Source organism: Bolinopsis microptera, chromosome 2 (assembly GCF_026151205.1).
Source record: "Bolinopsis microptera isolate Bmic1 chromosome 2, MBARI_Bmic_1.0, whole genome shotgun sequence".
NCBI lineage: Eukaryota > Metazoa > Ctenophora > Tentaculata > Lobata > Bolinopsidae > Bolinopsis > Bolinopsis microptera.
The window spans coordinates 9,645,202-9,659,354 of record NC_087073.1 but is presented as its reverse complement, the minus strand read 5'-3'; the positions used below and the strand labels follow the sequence as shown (position 1 = coordinate 9,659,354).

At 38.9% G+C, this 14,153-nt stretch overlaps 2 protein-coding genes across 3 annotated transcripts; one reads left to right on the top strand and one right to left on the bottom strand.

Annotated features, from left to right (window-relative positions):
• Positions 1-735: 735 nt before the first annotated feature.
• On the bottom strand, positions 736-13,746 carry LOC134826429 (G kinase-anchoring protein 1-like). Of its 2 annotated transcripts, none has more exons than XM_063838802.1 (10): positions 13,616-13,746; positions 13,207-13,370; positions 12,878-13,052; positions 12,638-12,702; positions 11,902-12,057; positions 8,934-9,035; positions 8,527-8,590; positions 8,230-8,300; positions 7,641-7,718; positions 736-1,005 (listed from the first exon to the last, which is right to left on the bottom strand). In XM_063838802.1, the coding sequence occupies exons 1-9, from the start codon at positions 13,740-13,742 to the stop codon at positions 7,644-7,646; spliced, it is 999 nt and encodes a 332-aa protein (XP_063694872.1). In that variant the 5' UTR covers positions 13,743-13,746; the 3' UTR covers positions 736-1,005; positions 7,641-7,643. The 2 variants fall into 2 exon arrangements, with proteins under 2 accessions (XP_063694872.1, XP_063694871.1); XM_063838801.1 differs by having other exon boundaries at positions 7,650-7,718.
• LOC134811972 (uncharacterized) lies at positions 9,592-11,593 on the top strand. The gene is made up of 5 exons (XM_063819141.1): positions 9,592-9,872; positions 10,061-10,187; positions 10,315-10,498; positions 10,798-11,004; positions 11,102-11,593. The coding sequence occupies exons 1-5, from the start codon at positions 9,815-9,817 to the stop codon at positions 11,591-11,593; spliced, it is 1,068 nt and encodes a 355-aa protein (XP_063675211.1). The 5' UTR covers positions 9,592-9,814.
• Positions 13,747-14,153: the final 407 nt, after the last annotated feature.

Here is a 14,153-nt window from a genome sequence, read left to right as displayed (position 1 = left end):
TAAGGGTGCCCAATTAAGGTGTCGTGTCACGGTGTCACATAATCACCCAGTCAATTTTGTTAACGAGATACACAAAATGCTTGATAACTTCGTCATTTCTAATCCGTTTTGCCTCATGTTTTCAGATCATATGCAACATTTGATAATCTACCGTCTCTGAAAAAATTAGGCGTTCAGCATGTTCAGAGAAAACAATATAGGTGTTTTAATATTGAATGGGCGTGGTCTAAAATATTCGAATTTTCAAATTTTGACGACGGAATCCTCGAACCAGTAAGTACAGTATGCCATCTGCAAAGCAACAGCTCTCAAATATAAAACACGGCGGAGGTATAAGACCCAACGTTTGCACACTGACTTTTGGCCCACCCTGTATTTAAAGAGAAATACCCCAAAACTCAGTTCTTAAATTTTATCAAAACACGCACACAACCAGTCAACCAATCCTGACTCCCATCGTACGATTATCGAATATTGCACCACGTCTCCAACTTCTTCCCATTCCCACGTGCTGCCGCATCGTGGCCGCACGTGGGGGCAGCACTTGGGGGCAGCATGTGGGACGGTCGCCACGACGTTATCTAATTACAAATTTGGTCTTGTGACTTTGTGACATGAGACAAAATATGTATCAAATATGGACAGGTTCGATTAATTAATTTATCCTCATTTTTAATTATTTATTTTAATTTTTATATCATTATATTTGCTTTTTCAACCATGTAAACGATCATATACATTTGCAATAATAAATTAGTTTGGAGATAAAATATAAAAACAGAAGATCAATATAAAACATAGATCTCAAACTTTAAATAACGATTGGGACGAATGAACTAGCGAAGGGAAGTTTTTGAGAACTAACAAATTATCACCAGTGAAACCGACAAAATAAAAACGACAATACAGTTCATTGAAAGCCGTTAGATGAGCACAATGTAGAAGTATTGGGACATCTGGAGTTTAGGTATCGGAGGAGAATGAGACTTTCTTGACTGCGCCACCCTGAAATACAAATTGTACTGAATGATTTTGGGATGATTTTCATTATACCTACCAAATAAAACCGCAATATTTATCCAGAGCTATATATGATATGGGGGATATGTATATAATATTTATATGATATTCTGAATGTTTAGCAAGTTTACCGAAACGATGTCGAATAATACTCCCATCACATACAACATATTATTATTAAGTATCATTTAAAGTTGTTCACAAAATTAGTATTAATCTGGTTACGTCATTAAAAATTTCCCGAATATAAAGAGACCATGTACCTATGTATTGCACTTTTATTGATATCAATCGAAAAGTTATGTTGTTCAGTTTAGCCTTGCCTCCCAGAAACTGTACATGGTAAGAGAGTAGAATGTAGAATGGTAAGAATGTAGAGACTCAGAAAGTCTCAGATAAACCATGATACAAGCTAAAGGTATGAGTTGTAAGTCTAAGGAATGCACCACTACAAGAATAGCAGAAGCTGGTATGGTGCAGAGTGTTACGGTGAGTAGTACCTTTGTGGTCCCCACCAGTAGAGTTCACCTACTCCTCTATCGGTAAGTTTCTTTACTAGCGAGGTAATTGTTACCACGCCGACTTGGGTACTAAAACTACCAAGAACATCGTACACCATAAAGAATAATGTACAAAGTACATGACCTCATTCTACATCAATCCTACGAGTTACTGTTATGATCTAAAGCTCATATTGCCATCCTTACTGTAAATACGAGCTCAGCTAACATTTCATACGATTTTGTGGGTATAGAGCCACAAAATCGTAATTCTAACCCAACTTTCTATAACTTTGTATAAGTTACCCGGAACTTTTTTTTAGTTCCGGGAACTCTCTCAAATTCCTTATTCACGATTCTGTTTTAGCTAACACTTCATACGATTTTGTGGGTATAGAGCCACAAAATCGTAATTCTAAACCCAACTTTCTATAACTTTGTATAAGTTACTATAAGTTACCAGGAACTTTTTTTTAGTTCCGGGAACTCTCTCAAATTCCTTATTCACGATTCTGTTTTAGCAAACATTTCATACGATTTTGTGGGTATAGAGCCACATAATCGTAATTATAAACCCAACTTGCTATAACTTTGTATAAGTTACTATAAGTTACCAGGAACTTTTTTTTAGTTCCGGGAACTCAAATTCCTTATTCACGATTCTATTTTAGCACAAAACCTCAATCAAAATTCGTGAATTTATCGTTAACATTTCGAATTCGTGTTCGAGTTGGTGATTGTTTAACTCTAAGTTCTATCATAAGATTCCAGTGTAGAGATGAAGTCATTAAGTACGACAACTACACAAAGTATGGAAATTTCACAACGAATCTGAAAGACAGGTTCTCACAGCATACAGCTCCCTCCTCGTTGTATCCTCCCTGATTGAAGACACGCTCATTCTGATAGGGTCCTTAAAATACAACGCCGTGAGGCTCCACAAGATCATGGTGGTATTTATCCAGTATATTGCTATGGCTGATTTGCTGATCTCCATATTTAGAATCCTACCTGGTGCAGTTTCGTTGAGGACATTGGGAACATTCTTGGGAACTTTCTCTGTTCATTAGGATACTTCGCTACGTGCAGCTTTGGAGGAGCAGCTAATCTGCTTCTAAGCGCACTAGCTTTGTCCAAACTGCTGATTGTAATGTTTCCATTCAGGGAGCTCCACTTTTCAAGAAAAGATGCTCATCTGGTATCATTCGCTATTCTAATGTTCTGCATGAGCTTCCCAACGATGGCACTTATAAAGGATAAAGATGGGGTTTACTTCAGCTTCCTGGTTTACAACTTCGACTATTTCTGCTCTGAGCTGCTTTGGACATCATTTGAGTACGCTGCCTTCTGCATCACTATTGGAGTGGTTGGAATCATCGCTTCAGCAATAACGATTGTGAGCAGTATTATGCTGTATTGATTCTAGCAAAGAGAATAACTGAAAGAGACCCGGGTGGACTCCAGTGGCCGGGGGTTATGGTAGTGCTGCTCACTGCAACCTTCTACTGTCTGACTGTCCTTCCAACTGCGATCTACTACATGTCACATGTGCGACAAGTTTGTAAGTCAAAGTGAGAACCTATCAGGAGGGTTCCACGTCCACTTTTACAGGTATGTATGGTATGTAGTCCTCCTGAACACAGTCTCCAACTTCTACATCTACATTCTCACTCTTCCTAGTTTCCGGGAGTTCCTTACGTCCAGGATCAGGGTCAGGGACAAAAGGATTTCGCGGCATGTACGAAACCGCGAAATTTCCCATTCTCCGCGACAAATCGCGATTTTTTACGTTTTCCGCGACAGATCGCGAAATTTCCCATTCTCCGCGACAAATCGCGATTTTTTCAGTCCTCCGCGAAAAATCGCGCATTTTCCTTTAAATCTGAAGACCAAATTTGTGCATTTTCCTTTAAATCTGAGGACCAAGTTTGCGTATTTTCCATAAAATCTGCGGGCCAAATGTCACGTTTTCTACAAGTATTAAGTATAATATGAAACTAATCACATTTGCAGCCGTCCGTGAGTTCCGATTGTAGGTACATTCTCGATACGTACCTCTTAAGGCGGAGCTTCCGAGCTTCCGGAGCTTCCGAGCTCGTATTGCGAAGGGAAGGCCTGCCTTCCGAGATCGCATTACAAGGGGAGCCCTCGAGTCCAAAATCGTGTATCGAAGCGTATGTGACCTTTGAAAACCGAAAAAAATATTTTCAGCTCATAATGATCAGGGTAGCATGAAACATGAACAAAAGTAGTTTCCAGAAAAACTTTGAAAAATTTTGACTTAGAAAATTTTCTGTCCGAGTCATTCTCGATACGTACCTCTGAAGGCGGAGCTCCCGCTTCCGAGCTCGTATTGCGAAGGGGAGGCCTGCCTTCCGAGATCGCATTACAAGGGGAGCCCTCGAGTCCAAAATCGTGTATCGAAGGGTATGTGTGAACTTTGAAAACCGAAAAAATATTTTCGGCTCAAAATGATCAGGGTAGCATGAAACATGAACAAAAGTAGTTTCCAGAAAAACTTTGAAAAATTTTGACTTAGAAAATTTTCTGTCCGAGTCATTCTCGATACGTACCTCTGAAGGCGGAGCTCCCGCTTCCGAGCTCGTATAACGAAGGGGAGGCCTGCCTTCCGAGATCACATTACAAGGGGAGCCCTCGAGTCCAAAATCGTGTATCGAAGGGTATGTGTGACCTTTGAAAACCGAAAAAATATTTTCGGCTCATAATGATCAGGGTAGCATGAAACATGAACAAAAGTAGTTTCCAGAAAAACTTTGAAAAATTTTGACTTAGAAAATTTTCTGTCCGAGTCATTCTCGATACGTACCTCTGAAGGCGGAGCTCCCGCTTCCGAGCTCGTATTGCGAAGGGGAGGCCTGCCTTCCGAGATCGCATTACAAGGGGAGCCCTCGAGTCCAAAATCGTGTATCGAAGGGTATGTGTGAACTTTGAAAACCGAAAAAATATTTTCGGCTCAAAATGATCAGGGTAGCATGAAACATGAACAAAAGTAGTTTCCAGAAAAACTTTTGACTTAGAAAATTTTCTGTCCGAGTCATTCTCGATACGTACCTCTGAAGGCGGAGCTCCCGCTTCCGAGCTCGTATAACGAAGGGGAGGCCTGCCTTCCGAGATCACATTACAAGGGGAGCCCTCGAGTCCAAAATCGTGTATCGAAGGGTATGTGTGACCTTTGAAAACCGAAAAAATATTTTCGGCTCATAATGATCAGGGTAGCATGAAACATGAACAAAAGTAGTTTCCAGAAAAACTTTGAAAAATTTTGACTTAGAAAATTTTCTGTCCGAGTCATTCTCGATACGTACCTCTGAAGGCGGAGCTCCCGCTTCCGAGCTCGTATTGCGAAGGGGGGGTCTGCCTTCCGAGATCGTATTACAAGGGGAGCCCTCGAGTCCAAAATCGTGTATCGAAGGGTATGTGTGAACTTTGAAAACCGAAAAAATATTTTCGGCTCAAAATGATCAGGGTAGCATGAAACATGAACAAAAGTAGTTTCCAGAAAAACTTTGAAAAATTTTGACTTAGAAAATTTTCTGTCCGAGTCATTCTCGATACGTACCTCTGAAGGCGGAGCTCCCGCTTCCGAGCTCGTATAACGAAGGGGAGGCCTGCCTTCCGAGATCACATTACAAGGGGAGCCCTCGAGTCCAAAATCGTGTATCGAAGGGTATGTGTGACCTTTGAAAACCGAAAAAATATTTTCGGCTCATAATGATCAGGGTAGCATGAAACATGAACAAAAGTAGTTTCCAGAAAAACTTTGAAAAATTTTGACTTAGAAAATTTTCTGTCCGAGTCATTCTCGATACGTACCTCTGAAGGCGGAGCTCCCGCTTCCGAGCTCGTATTGCGAAGGGGAGGTCTGCCTTCCGAGATCGTATTACAAGGGGAGCCCTCGAGTCCAAAATCGTGTATCGAAGGGTATGTGTGAACTTTGAAAACCGAAAAAATATTTTCGGCTCAAAATGATCAGGGTAGCATGAAACATGAACAAAAGTAGTTTCCAGAAAAACTTTGAAAAATTTTGACTTAGAAAATTTTCTGTCCGAGTCATTCTCGATACGTACCTCTGAAGGCGGAGCTCCCGCTTCCGAGCTCGTATAACGAAGGGGAGGCCTGCCTTCCGAGATCACATTACAAGGGGAGCCCTCGAGTCCAAAATCGTGTATCGAAGGGTATGTGTGACCTTTGAAAACCGAAAAAATATTTTCGGCTCATAATGATCAGGGTAGCATGAAACATGAACAAAAGTAGTTTCCAGAAAAACTTTGAAAAATTTTGACTTAGAAAATTTTCTGTCCGAGTCATTCTCGATACGTACCTCTGAAGGCGGAGCTCCCGCTTCCGAGCTCGTATTGCGAAGGGGAGGTCTGCCTTCCGAGATCGTATATGGAAGTTGACCAGTAGACATATAAAACTTGACCAGACGACATAAAGTTGACCAGTAGACATATAAAACTTGACCAGACGACATAAAGTTGACCAAACGACATATAAAACTTGACCAAACGACATAAAGTTGACCAGACGACATAAAGTTGACCAGTAGACATAAAAAACTTGACCAAACGACATAAAGTTGACCAGAAGACATACAATGGATTAAGAAATCGAACAGTATGTTAAATCAGTGTTGTTATTGAATCGTCACTCGTCAGATATTTCGTCATCGTTATTCGCTTGGTATTGTATTCGCTTGTTATAATGGACCGCTTTGTCAAACGGCCTGCCGACAAACCGGCTGGTCCTTCGTCTAGCAAACGCTCGAAACAGGGCAATGTAACAGCTTCCACGAGAGTGGCTGAATTTGGCAAATCATCGTTTTATGCTGACAATGGGAAGCTATTTTGTAGAGCATGTAATCTCGTCGTAGACCACATAAGGAACAATCATGGGCTTCCCTCGGGATGTGGTTAGAACTTCTAGAAGGTTCGTGCAGGGGGCCGGGGTAAGGATGTCGTCCAGGTTGATGTAAGCTTCAAGGGGTAGAGGTTGGATACTAGATGGGGATAGACTAGGTAGGGATATGGGAATTGGGTTGAAAAGTTCGTAGTATTCTATTGCTATAGTTGTGAAGTGTAGATGGTCGTTCATGATGATGTCTCCTGTCGTCTGTTGAAAGTTATATAGTATCGATAACGAGATATGTCATACAGTACGTATGACATTGCAACATTTGAGATCATTTCAAAAGTTATGGCAGCTCTTGTTGTTATGGACCCCCATCAGCCTGTATCACATCATATAATGAGATCACATCCTCATGGGACATGAGCCGATCAAATAGAATAGTCAAAGAATATGTGAACTCTAACTAAGCACTGTAAATACATTATTTTTTGCCGCGAATTCGCCGCGATTTTTAGATTTTTTGCCGCGAATATGCCGCGATTTTCGAAATTCCCGCCGCGAATTAGCCGCGAATTAGCCTAGTTTGGCTTGTCGCGGTGCCGCGATTTTTGGCCAAAATAACCGCGAAATCCTTTTGTCCCTGATCAGGGTGGTATCTGGTATGCTAGTGAGAATTGAGATGGTCTGTTCCCAATGATGATCAGCTCGGTACTAACAGGACGGAGAGACAGAGACTCCTGTCAAGGGTAAACTAGAAAACTGACTTCACATCACTGCTGAGGAAGATAGCAAGTTCAAAACTTTCCGATTTGTTTTGATACAAATACATACATCGACACGTTTCCTTTATTATTTTCTTTGTTATTTCCCCGCTTTCTTTTCGTAGGGCATTAAACCCAATTAATAATTCTGGACGAAACCTTAAATTAAATTATGATTGATAAAGTTAAGTAAAATAGAGATTTAAATTTTCGCGTTTTTTTATTATTATCAGATTATCCTGTTACATCCTATTGAATCAGTAATGATCATAAATCTAATAAACGTGTTCATTGTTTATTATGTTTGACTTAATTATTTATCAAAAATTGTAATCAGAATCACAGTTTTACTTAAATCCGGCGTTTGGCAGGTTCGTAAAAATTATATATTTTATTTTTTAAACATCTCATCCGGTAAATTTAATTATATAGAGGGTGCGATGTTGGCTCGACGATAAGAACACAGTTGACTTGATTTGAGACTAACATTTTATACCTTCCGCTCAGCATGCAGTTGACTAAGCTTAGTCCTCTCTTTCTCCAACTCCTCTAGAAGCTCTTCTATCTGAAAGTGAACAATAAGTTGCAAAGAAATTTTAATAATTCCCTATCGGTTATCAAAAGAAAAAACCATAGGAGTACAGTTCTTTAGATAGGACGTACAAAATTAAAAGCAAAATGAGACATAACTTATTTCACATTTTGGGAGCAGAGAAATAGAGACGGGTGGGAGGGGAGGGGAGGGAACTTAATTATTGGTCCAAGATACCTTCATATCGGGAAAAATGAATCATTTTAGCGGGGTCAAAAACTTTTGCTTGTTAATTAATCATCATAAATGTTAATTTAAAAATAAATTCAAACAGCACTGAAAGTATTCATTTCATCATAGAACCGGTTTAAAGGACTGTAAACGATAAAAAGTACCCCTCCCCCACCCCCCCCCCCCCCCCCCTTCGTAAACTAAAAATACAGTTCTGACAATTCAATTTAGCCGACATCCAGAATGTTAAACTCATTTTCTGAAGTAAATAAGTCTGAAAGAATGTAAAACAAAAGCAGTCGAGTCTTCAAACCTGCTTTGTCATGATCTGCTCAGTCTCTTCGTGTTGTAGTATTGTTTTTACCAGATCAGACTTCTTAGCCGCTGCAAAGTTATTTATTTTATCAACCACACGAGGGCATTTTATCAGTTAATAAAATAATTCAAGTGGGGAAATTTTAAACAACAAGTTTAACGGTAGTGCTGATGATATAATTGTTAATTGTTATTTTATTGTTATTTTGGTGATATACCATATAACGAAGATGAGTTTGAAATTAAATGTTAATGTAAGTTATCCGTGATGGGTAAACTCAGTAAGTAAACTTACATTCGCATCTGGACACAACTTTGCCAAGTAGTTTGCTCTTGTCCTTTTCTTTCTGGTATTTCCTCTGAGAATATTATACGTTATCATTATATAACGTACTTATATAACGTATAATAACGTATTTATATAACGTATAATAATACGAAATATCACGTTTACACTAAGTTTCCGCATGTTTTTCAAATTTAGAACAGTTGTAATCGCTATTTCAAGCTATAACATATACGTGTTACAATGCATTTAGTCCGTCAGGCGTCAGCTATGAAATCTGATCATAAAATCGAACGTTCATCAAGTTTCTGGGTCAGGGACCATGTGGCGTGACAAAATTGTAGTTCATAACTAAATCTTGTGTTATTCGAGGTTTTCTGTAGCCCCGTATAGTATTTCATATTCGGAATAATTACCTTGTACTTGTAGCCTACTCGTAGTAGAGAGTTAAGCTTCAGTTTAAACTCTGAATTTATTTCTTGCAGCTCGATGGCGCGCTTTCGTAGCAGCTGGCTGTTCTGAAATGGGATTTTAATATTTAATTGATATTTTTAGTTAGTATTTAGTAACTAAACTGAAACACGTTTTGTATAAAGTAGTTGAGTGGTTTCGATCATAATATCTCACGTTCGATACGCATTATTCATAATTCATATTTTACAACAATGCCACTCTCACACTCTGATAAATTGTCATCTAGTTGACTGTTGTACAATTGGGTATTGTTTATCAGCCGCATAGAATATTATAAACAGTTATTGCTGCATCTTCCAGAATGTTTAGTGTTGAACGTTAACGTTTTAATAGGATGGAATAATGCATTATTGTCACTAGTCCAACAGTTTAGCTGCTAGAGCATGTAGTAAACGTCTGTGAAAATGTTTTAAAATCCAAATGTTTGAATATTAGAGCCACTTACTAATTACTATAGACTATATTTGGCGTATTCTCCAGAGTAATTAGCAGTCCTATATTAACTGTAAAATGCTTTGTTCTAGCGCACGAATCCCAGTAAGCCAACACGATATGATATCCCTGTATTCAGTGTTAATTTGTTGAGACCGCCTACTTTGGAGCCTGGCCGAGACAATAGTGGTACCAACACCATTGTGGGTACATTCGATACTATTCAACTGCATTCTTTGTTCCCTTTGAAATACATACCACAGAGCAATATGGGACGTGCACAATACAAGCTGTAGGGACATAACGAATAGTTCACCATATCGCCCATTCTCCTCGCTTGTCAAGTTGTTTTTGTGTGCAAGTTGTTGTTGAGGGTACCACAGATACTCTCATGGTCACGATCAAGAATCTGATAACATCTACTTTACTCTTTCTGTTATACAACGGAGGTAAATACAAATAAAATACAAATAAAATGCACATAGATACTTTGCAATCAGTAGCCTAATGTATCTGTCACCATCTTCAAGTAACTCAATAAAATGTGAACTATTCTCCGTGCCCTTATCATACGAGCATTGCGATGTAACAAGGCACATTTGAATCCCCTCTGAAGAAAACCAAACTGTACCCACAGGAGAGTTACACCAGCTGTACAGTGTGAAAAGGACCGGGTGCTCTGTAGGTCTCCTCCCAGCCAGATTCGGGGCACTATGTTTCAGCCACCTAGTTGCAGCTGCTACAAACCATAATCCATTTGACCGGTAATCTTAGGGAAACTATTGTAGAATTTAGGGCTTTGATTCGAATGACTATTAAACCGAATATCAACAAAAACACCCAAATGATGTTTTAAGAAAACTCCTAAGTTCAAACATTAACCTGACGCAGAGAGTCGCTGGGGCTAGTGCTAGCATCATTACAACACGGTTACCTACTGATTCTAACTCTAGAAGCAACCTCACCTCTACTACTGGTGCTGTTGTACCTGGTGGTCGGTGCTGGGTTGAGATGGTACAGGTCTCTTGGTTACTTCCTTTATAATCTTACTCCTATCTATACTACTGCTGCCAAGGTTACTATAAAGTAATATTATTATATTATAGTGTCTTGAATATTATATTACCTGACCTTTACATAACTTGAACTTTATGTCTTTTCTCTGATCAGTTTCTGGTAACCATAGTACTACTTTTACTACTACTACTACGTCTTCTAAGTACTATTTAGTATTTAACCATACGATATAATGCTCAGTGTAATATACATTTGATGACAAAGTTCGACAACAGTGCTGGGATACGAATAAAATACTTTTAAAACAGGACTAGATTTAACTAAGATACAATAATAATTAACACTGAATAACACTAGGTACTACAGTTGTACGAGAACCAAAAGTCCGGACACACGGGAATGCTCTCTCCGATCTCCACCCTTCACATCCTACTACTCAGTATACATTACCTGCTGAAACTACCCTCCGATAATATCAAGATACGTATCATCTTGGTAGTGTGCTTTGTGACGAACTTGGTACAGTTAGGACAGTGTTGGGTATTTTGGGAAGAGACAAGCGGGGTGGTGGAGAGAGAGTGCGGGATAGGGGAAGGGAGGGTGTTTGTCTTATCAGATTGAGAGTGTGGGACAGGGGAAGGGAGGGTGTTTGTCTTATCAGATTGAGAGTGTGGGACAGGGGAAGGGAGGGTGTTTGTCTTATCAGATTGAGAGTGTGGGACAGGGGAAGGGAGGGTGTTTGTCTTATCAGATTGAGAGTGTGGGACAGGAGAAGGGAGGGTGTTTGTCTTACCAGATTGAGAGTGTGGGACAGGGGAAGGGAGGGTGTTTGTCATATCAGATTGAGAGTGTGGGACAGGGGAAGGGAGGGTGTTTGTCTTATCAGATTGAGAGTGTGGGACAGGGGAAGGGAGGGTGTTTGTCTTATCAGATTGAGAGTGTGGGACAGGGGAAGGGAGGGTGTTTGTCATATCAGATTGAGAGTGTGGGACAGGGGAAGGGAGGGTGTTTGTCATATCAGATTGAGAGTGTGGGACAGGGGAAGGGAGGGTGTTTGTCATATCAGATTGAGAGTGTGAAACAGGAGAAGGGAGGGTGTTTGTCTTATCAGATTGAGAGTGTGGGACAGGGGAAGGGAGGGTGTTTGTCTTGATTGATGTTTCGCTATCAATAATTCTTTAAACGTCGTTTATTTCATTTTAAAAACGTAGTTCGATTTAAAGCATAGATGTGCTACTTTTCAACAATTTTAGCTTTATTCTTTGACCAGATTTAATAATATAATAGCCTTTGCTTTAGCTGATATAAATTAATTTACGACAGTTATATGTTGTGGTATTGCTAATGGTATAGGTTATCTATTTTAATTTATTGTCTGTTTCTTATACGGTACGGTTCACTTGTTTTAAAACTGGTTTTCATCATCTGAACTATGTGTTACATAGAACATATACTACTCACATCAATAGGTATATCAGTGATGGGTATCTCATCCTCTTTAGATATCCTCTTGATAACATCCTTGATATCATCTATCACTGGCACGAACAAGTCTTCCTCCTCTTCTTCTTCCTCTTCTTCTTCCTCTTCTACCACCTCTTTTACTTCTGGCTCCACCTGCCCAAAACACGAATAACAGATATTGCGAACAGTATCAAAGCATAACATACTCGAACTAGAGTACCATTAATTTACTGTCATGCGAAATTATGGAACGAACTTCCATTCTTAGTATGATCGTTATCGAATGTCGAAACTTTTAAATTATCTCTTAAATAATATTGACATGAAGCTTTAAAAGGTATCGAATGTGCACTGTTATAGTAGTACTACCTGACTCCTGAGCATTTAGTACTACATTTATAAGGTTCATCTTCGGATTGGATTTATAAGGTTCATAGTTATGGGCATGTCACAGTCAATCTTATCTCATTGTAAACAGCGATACCAAGTTGAAGTACACAAATCTAATAGAACAAAAACGGCCGATGGTGTAAAAAAAGTGTGGTGTAAGAACAATCGTAAGATTCCGCACCCATCGCTCTTATATTATGTTGCCTCTGTTTCCAAGAGCAGTTATTTAAATGTCCTTGAGGTCATGGCGGCAAGTTAACTCCAGTCCATTTAATTTGCAGATTTAATACCGTCGATTATCGATATCATTGGAGGAATTTAATATACAAAAAATTTAACTCACATTTTCATTATCATTTGGTGCCGGACCCTTTTTCTTCTTTTTCTTGTTAGATTTCGGGGCTGAATCTGAAATGTAAAGCTGTTAAATATCAGACATCAGATGACTCAAAATACCTACAATGACGAGACAATAATCTGCAGTTTTAAATCTAATCCACGACTCATTCGCGAGCTTGTAATTTATAAATGGAATAATAGTTCTATATTCTTCGAGAGGATATAGAACAAGACATTTTCTCACCATGTTGGGATGTCTTCTGAGTGAGCTGCTTTATCTCAGTTTCTACTGACTCAACTTTACTCATACGTATAGCTTGATCCAGCTGGTGTTGGAACATTTCCTCGTCTGTTTGAGCTGGGACAGGGGCTGACGATACGGTGTCTTCTGTCGCATTCTCATTCGCTTCTGCTACGGCCTGATGTTACAGCTTATTAAAAAAGAAACAACTGAAGTTTTTCACGATTTTAGTATATTTGAGTCTCGAGATTAGATGTATATGATCAGTTTGAAATTGTCACAGGACACTGAATAGTTTAAAACAAGATCTGACTTCTTAATCAGATATAAACCTGTTTCTTCTTTCTGGCACGCCGCTTAGCGTTTTTACTGAGACCCTGTTGTGCAGGTTGGTGGGAGATAATGTTCTGTGAAGGAGCACTGTTTAGACCCACAACTGAGCTCGCATTGGAGGGTGTCTGAGGTTTTGAGGATTTTTTCTTGGGGGCGGAATTCGCTGAAATAAATGGGGTTAGATATGGATCCTGTGAATTGGCTCACTCTAGATATGGCTAATTATTGATTTTATCTATTTTATTTAAATTTATGGGCCAATATAGTAACAATAAACACAGATAAACACTAAACAGGTGTCACTGTCATGACGCCCATCATGACCTAGAAATATCAACAATCACCATAATATATTGCTACTTGCAATAATTCTCTTTACCTAGTTTAGCTGATTTAGCTGGTTTTTACCTAGTTTAGCTGGTTTTTTGGGTTTCTGCCAACTTCCGTCATCGTCACTATCGCTGACATTCAGAAAACCAAACTTATTCGAAACATTGAAGGCATTTATGTCATCGTTAGTGATGATTGCTGCCATTCTTCTAAATCGGTGGAAATTAAGGGATTCATGGAGAAAAATATCCGTTTGAAAATTTCAACTGTTAATACGTTACCAATAACATACAGGACAGCTGTTAGTATGATAGAAATTAAATTAACCATACTGGTAATAATTATCTAACTTACTATAAGGTAATCATAAATAAAAGGTGACATAATTTTCAAATGAAATAATATCATAATATGTTCATTTAACACATTTAAAAAGCAAAACCGTGGAATGTTTTAAAGTCTTAACTAAAATTATCGCAGTCACAAATTGTGACTCACAATGAAAATAACCCAAACCTCAGAAATCTGTCGAAAACTGCTCATTCAAAAAATAGTTTATAATGATTAACATATTTCAAATATGATATTTGTTGATGAAATTTATATATTAACTCTT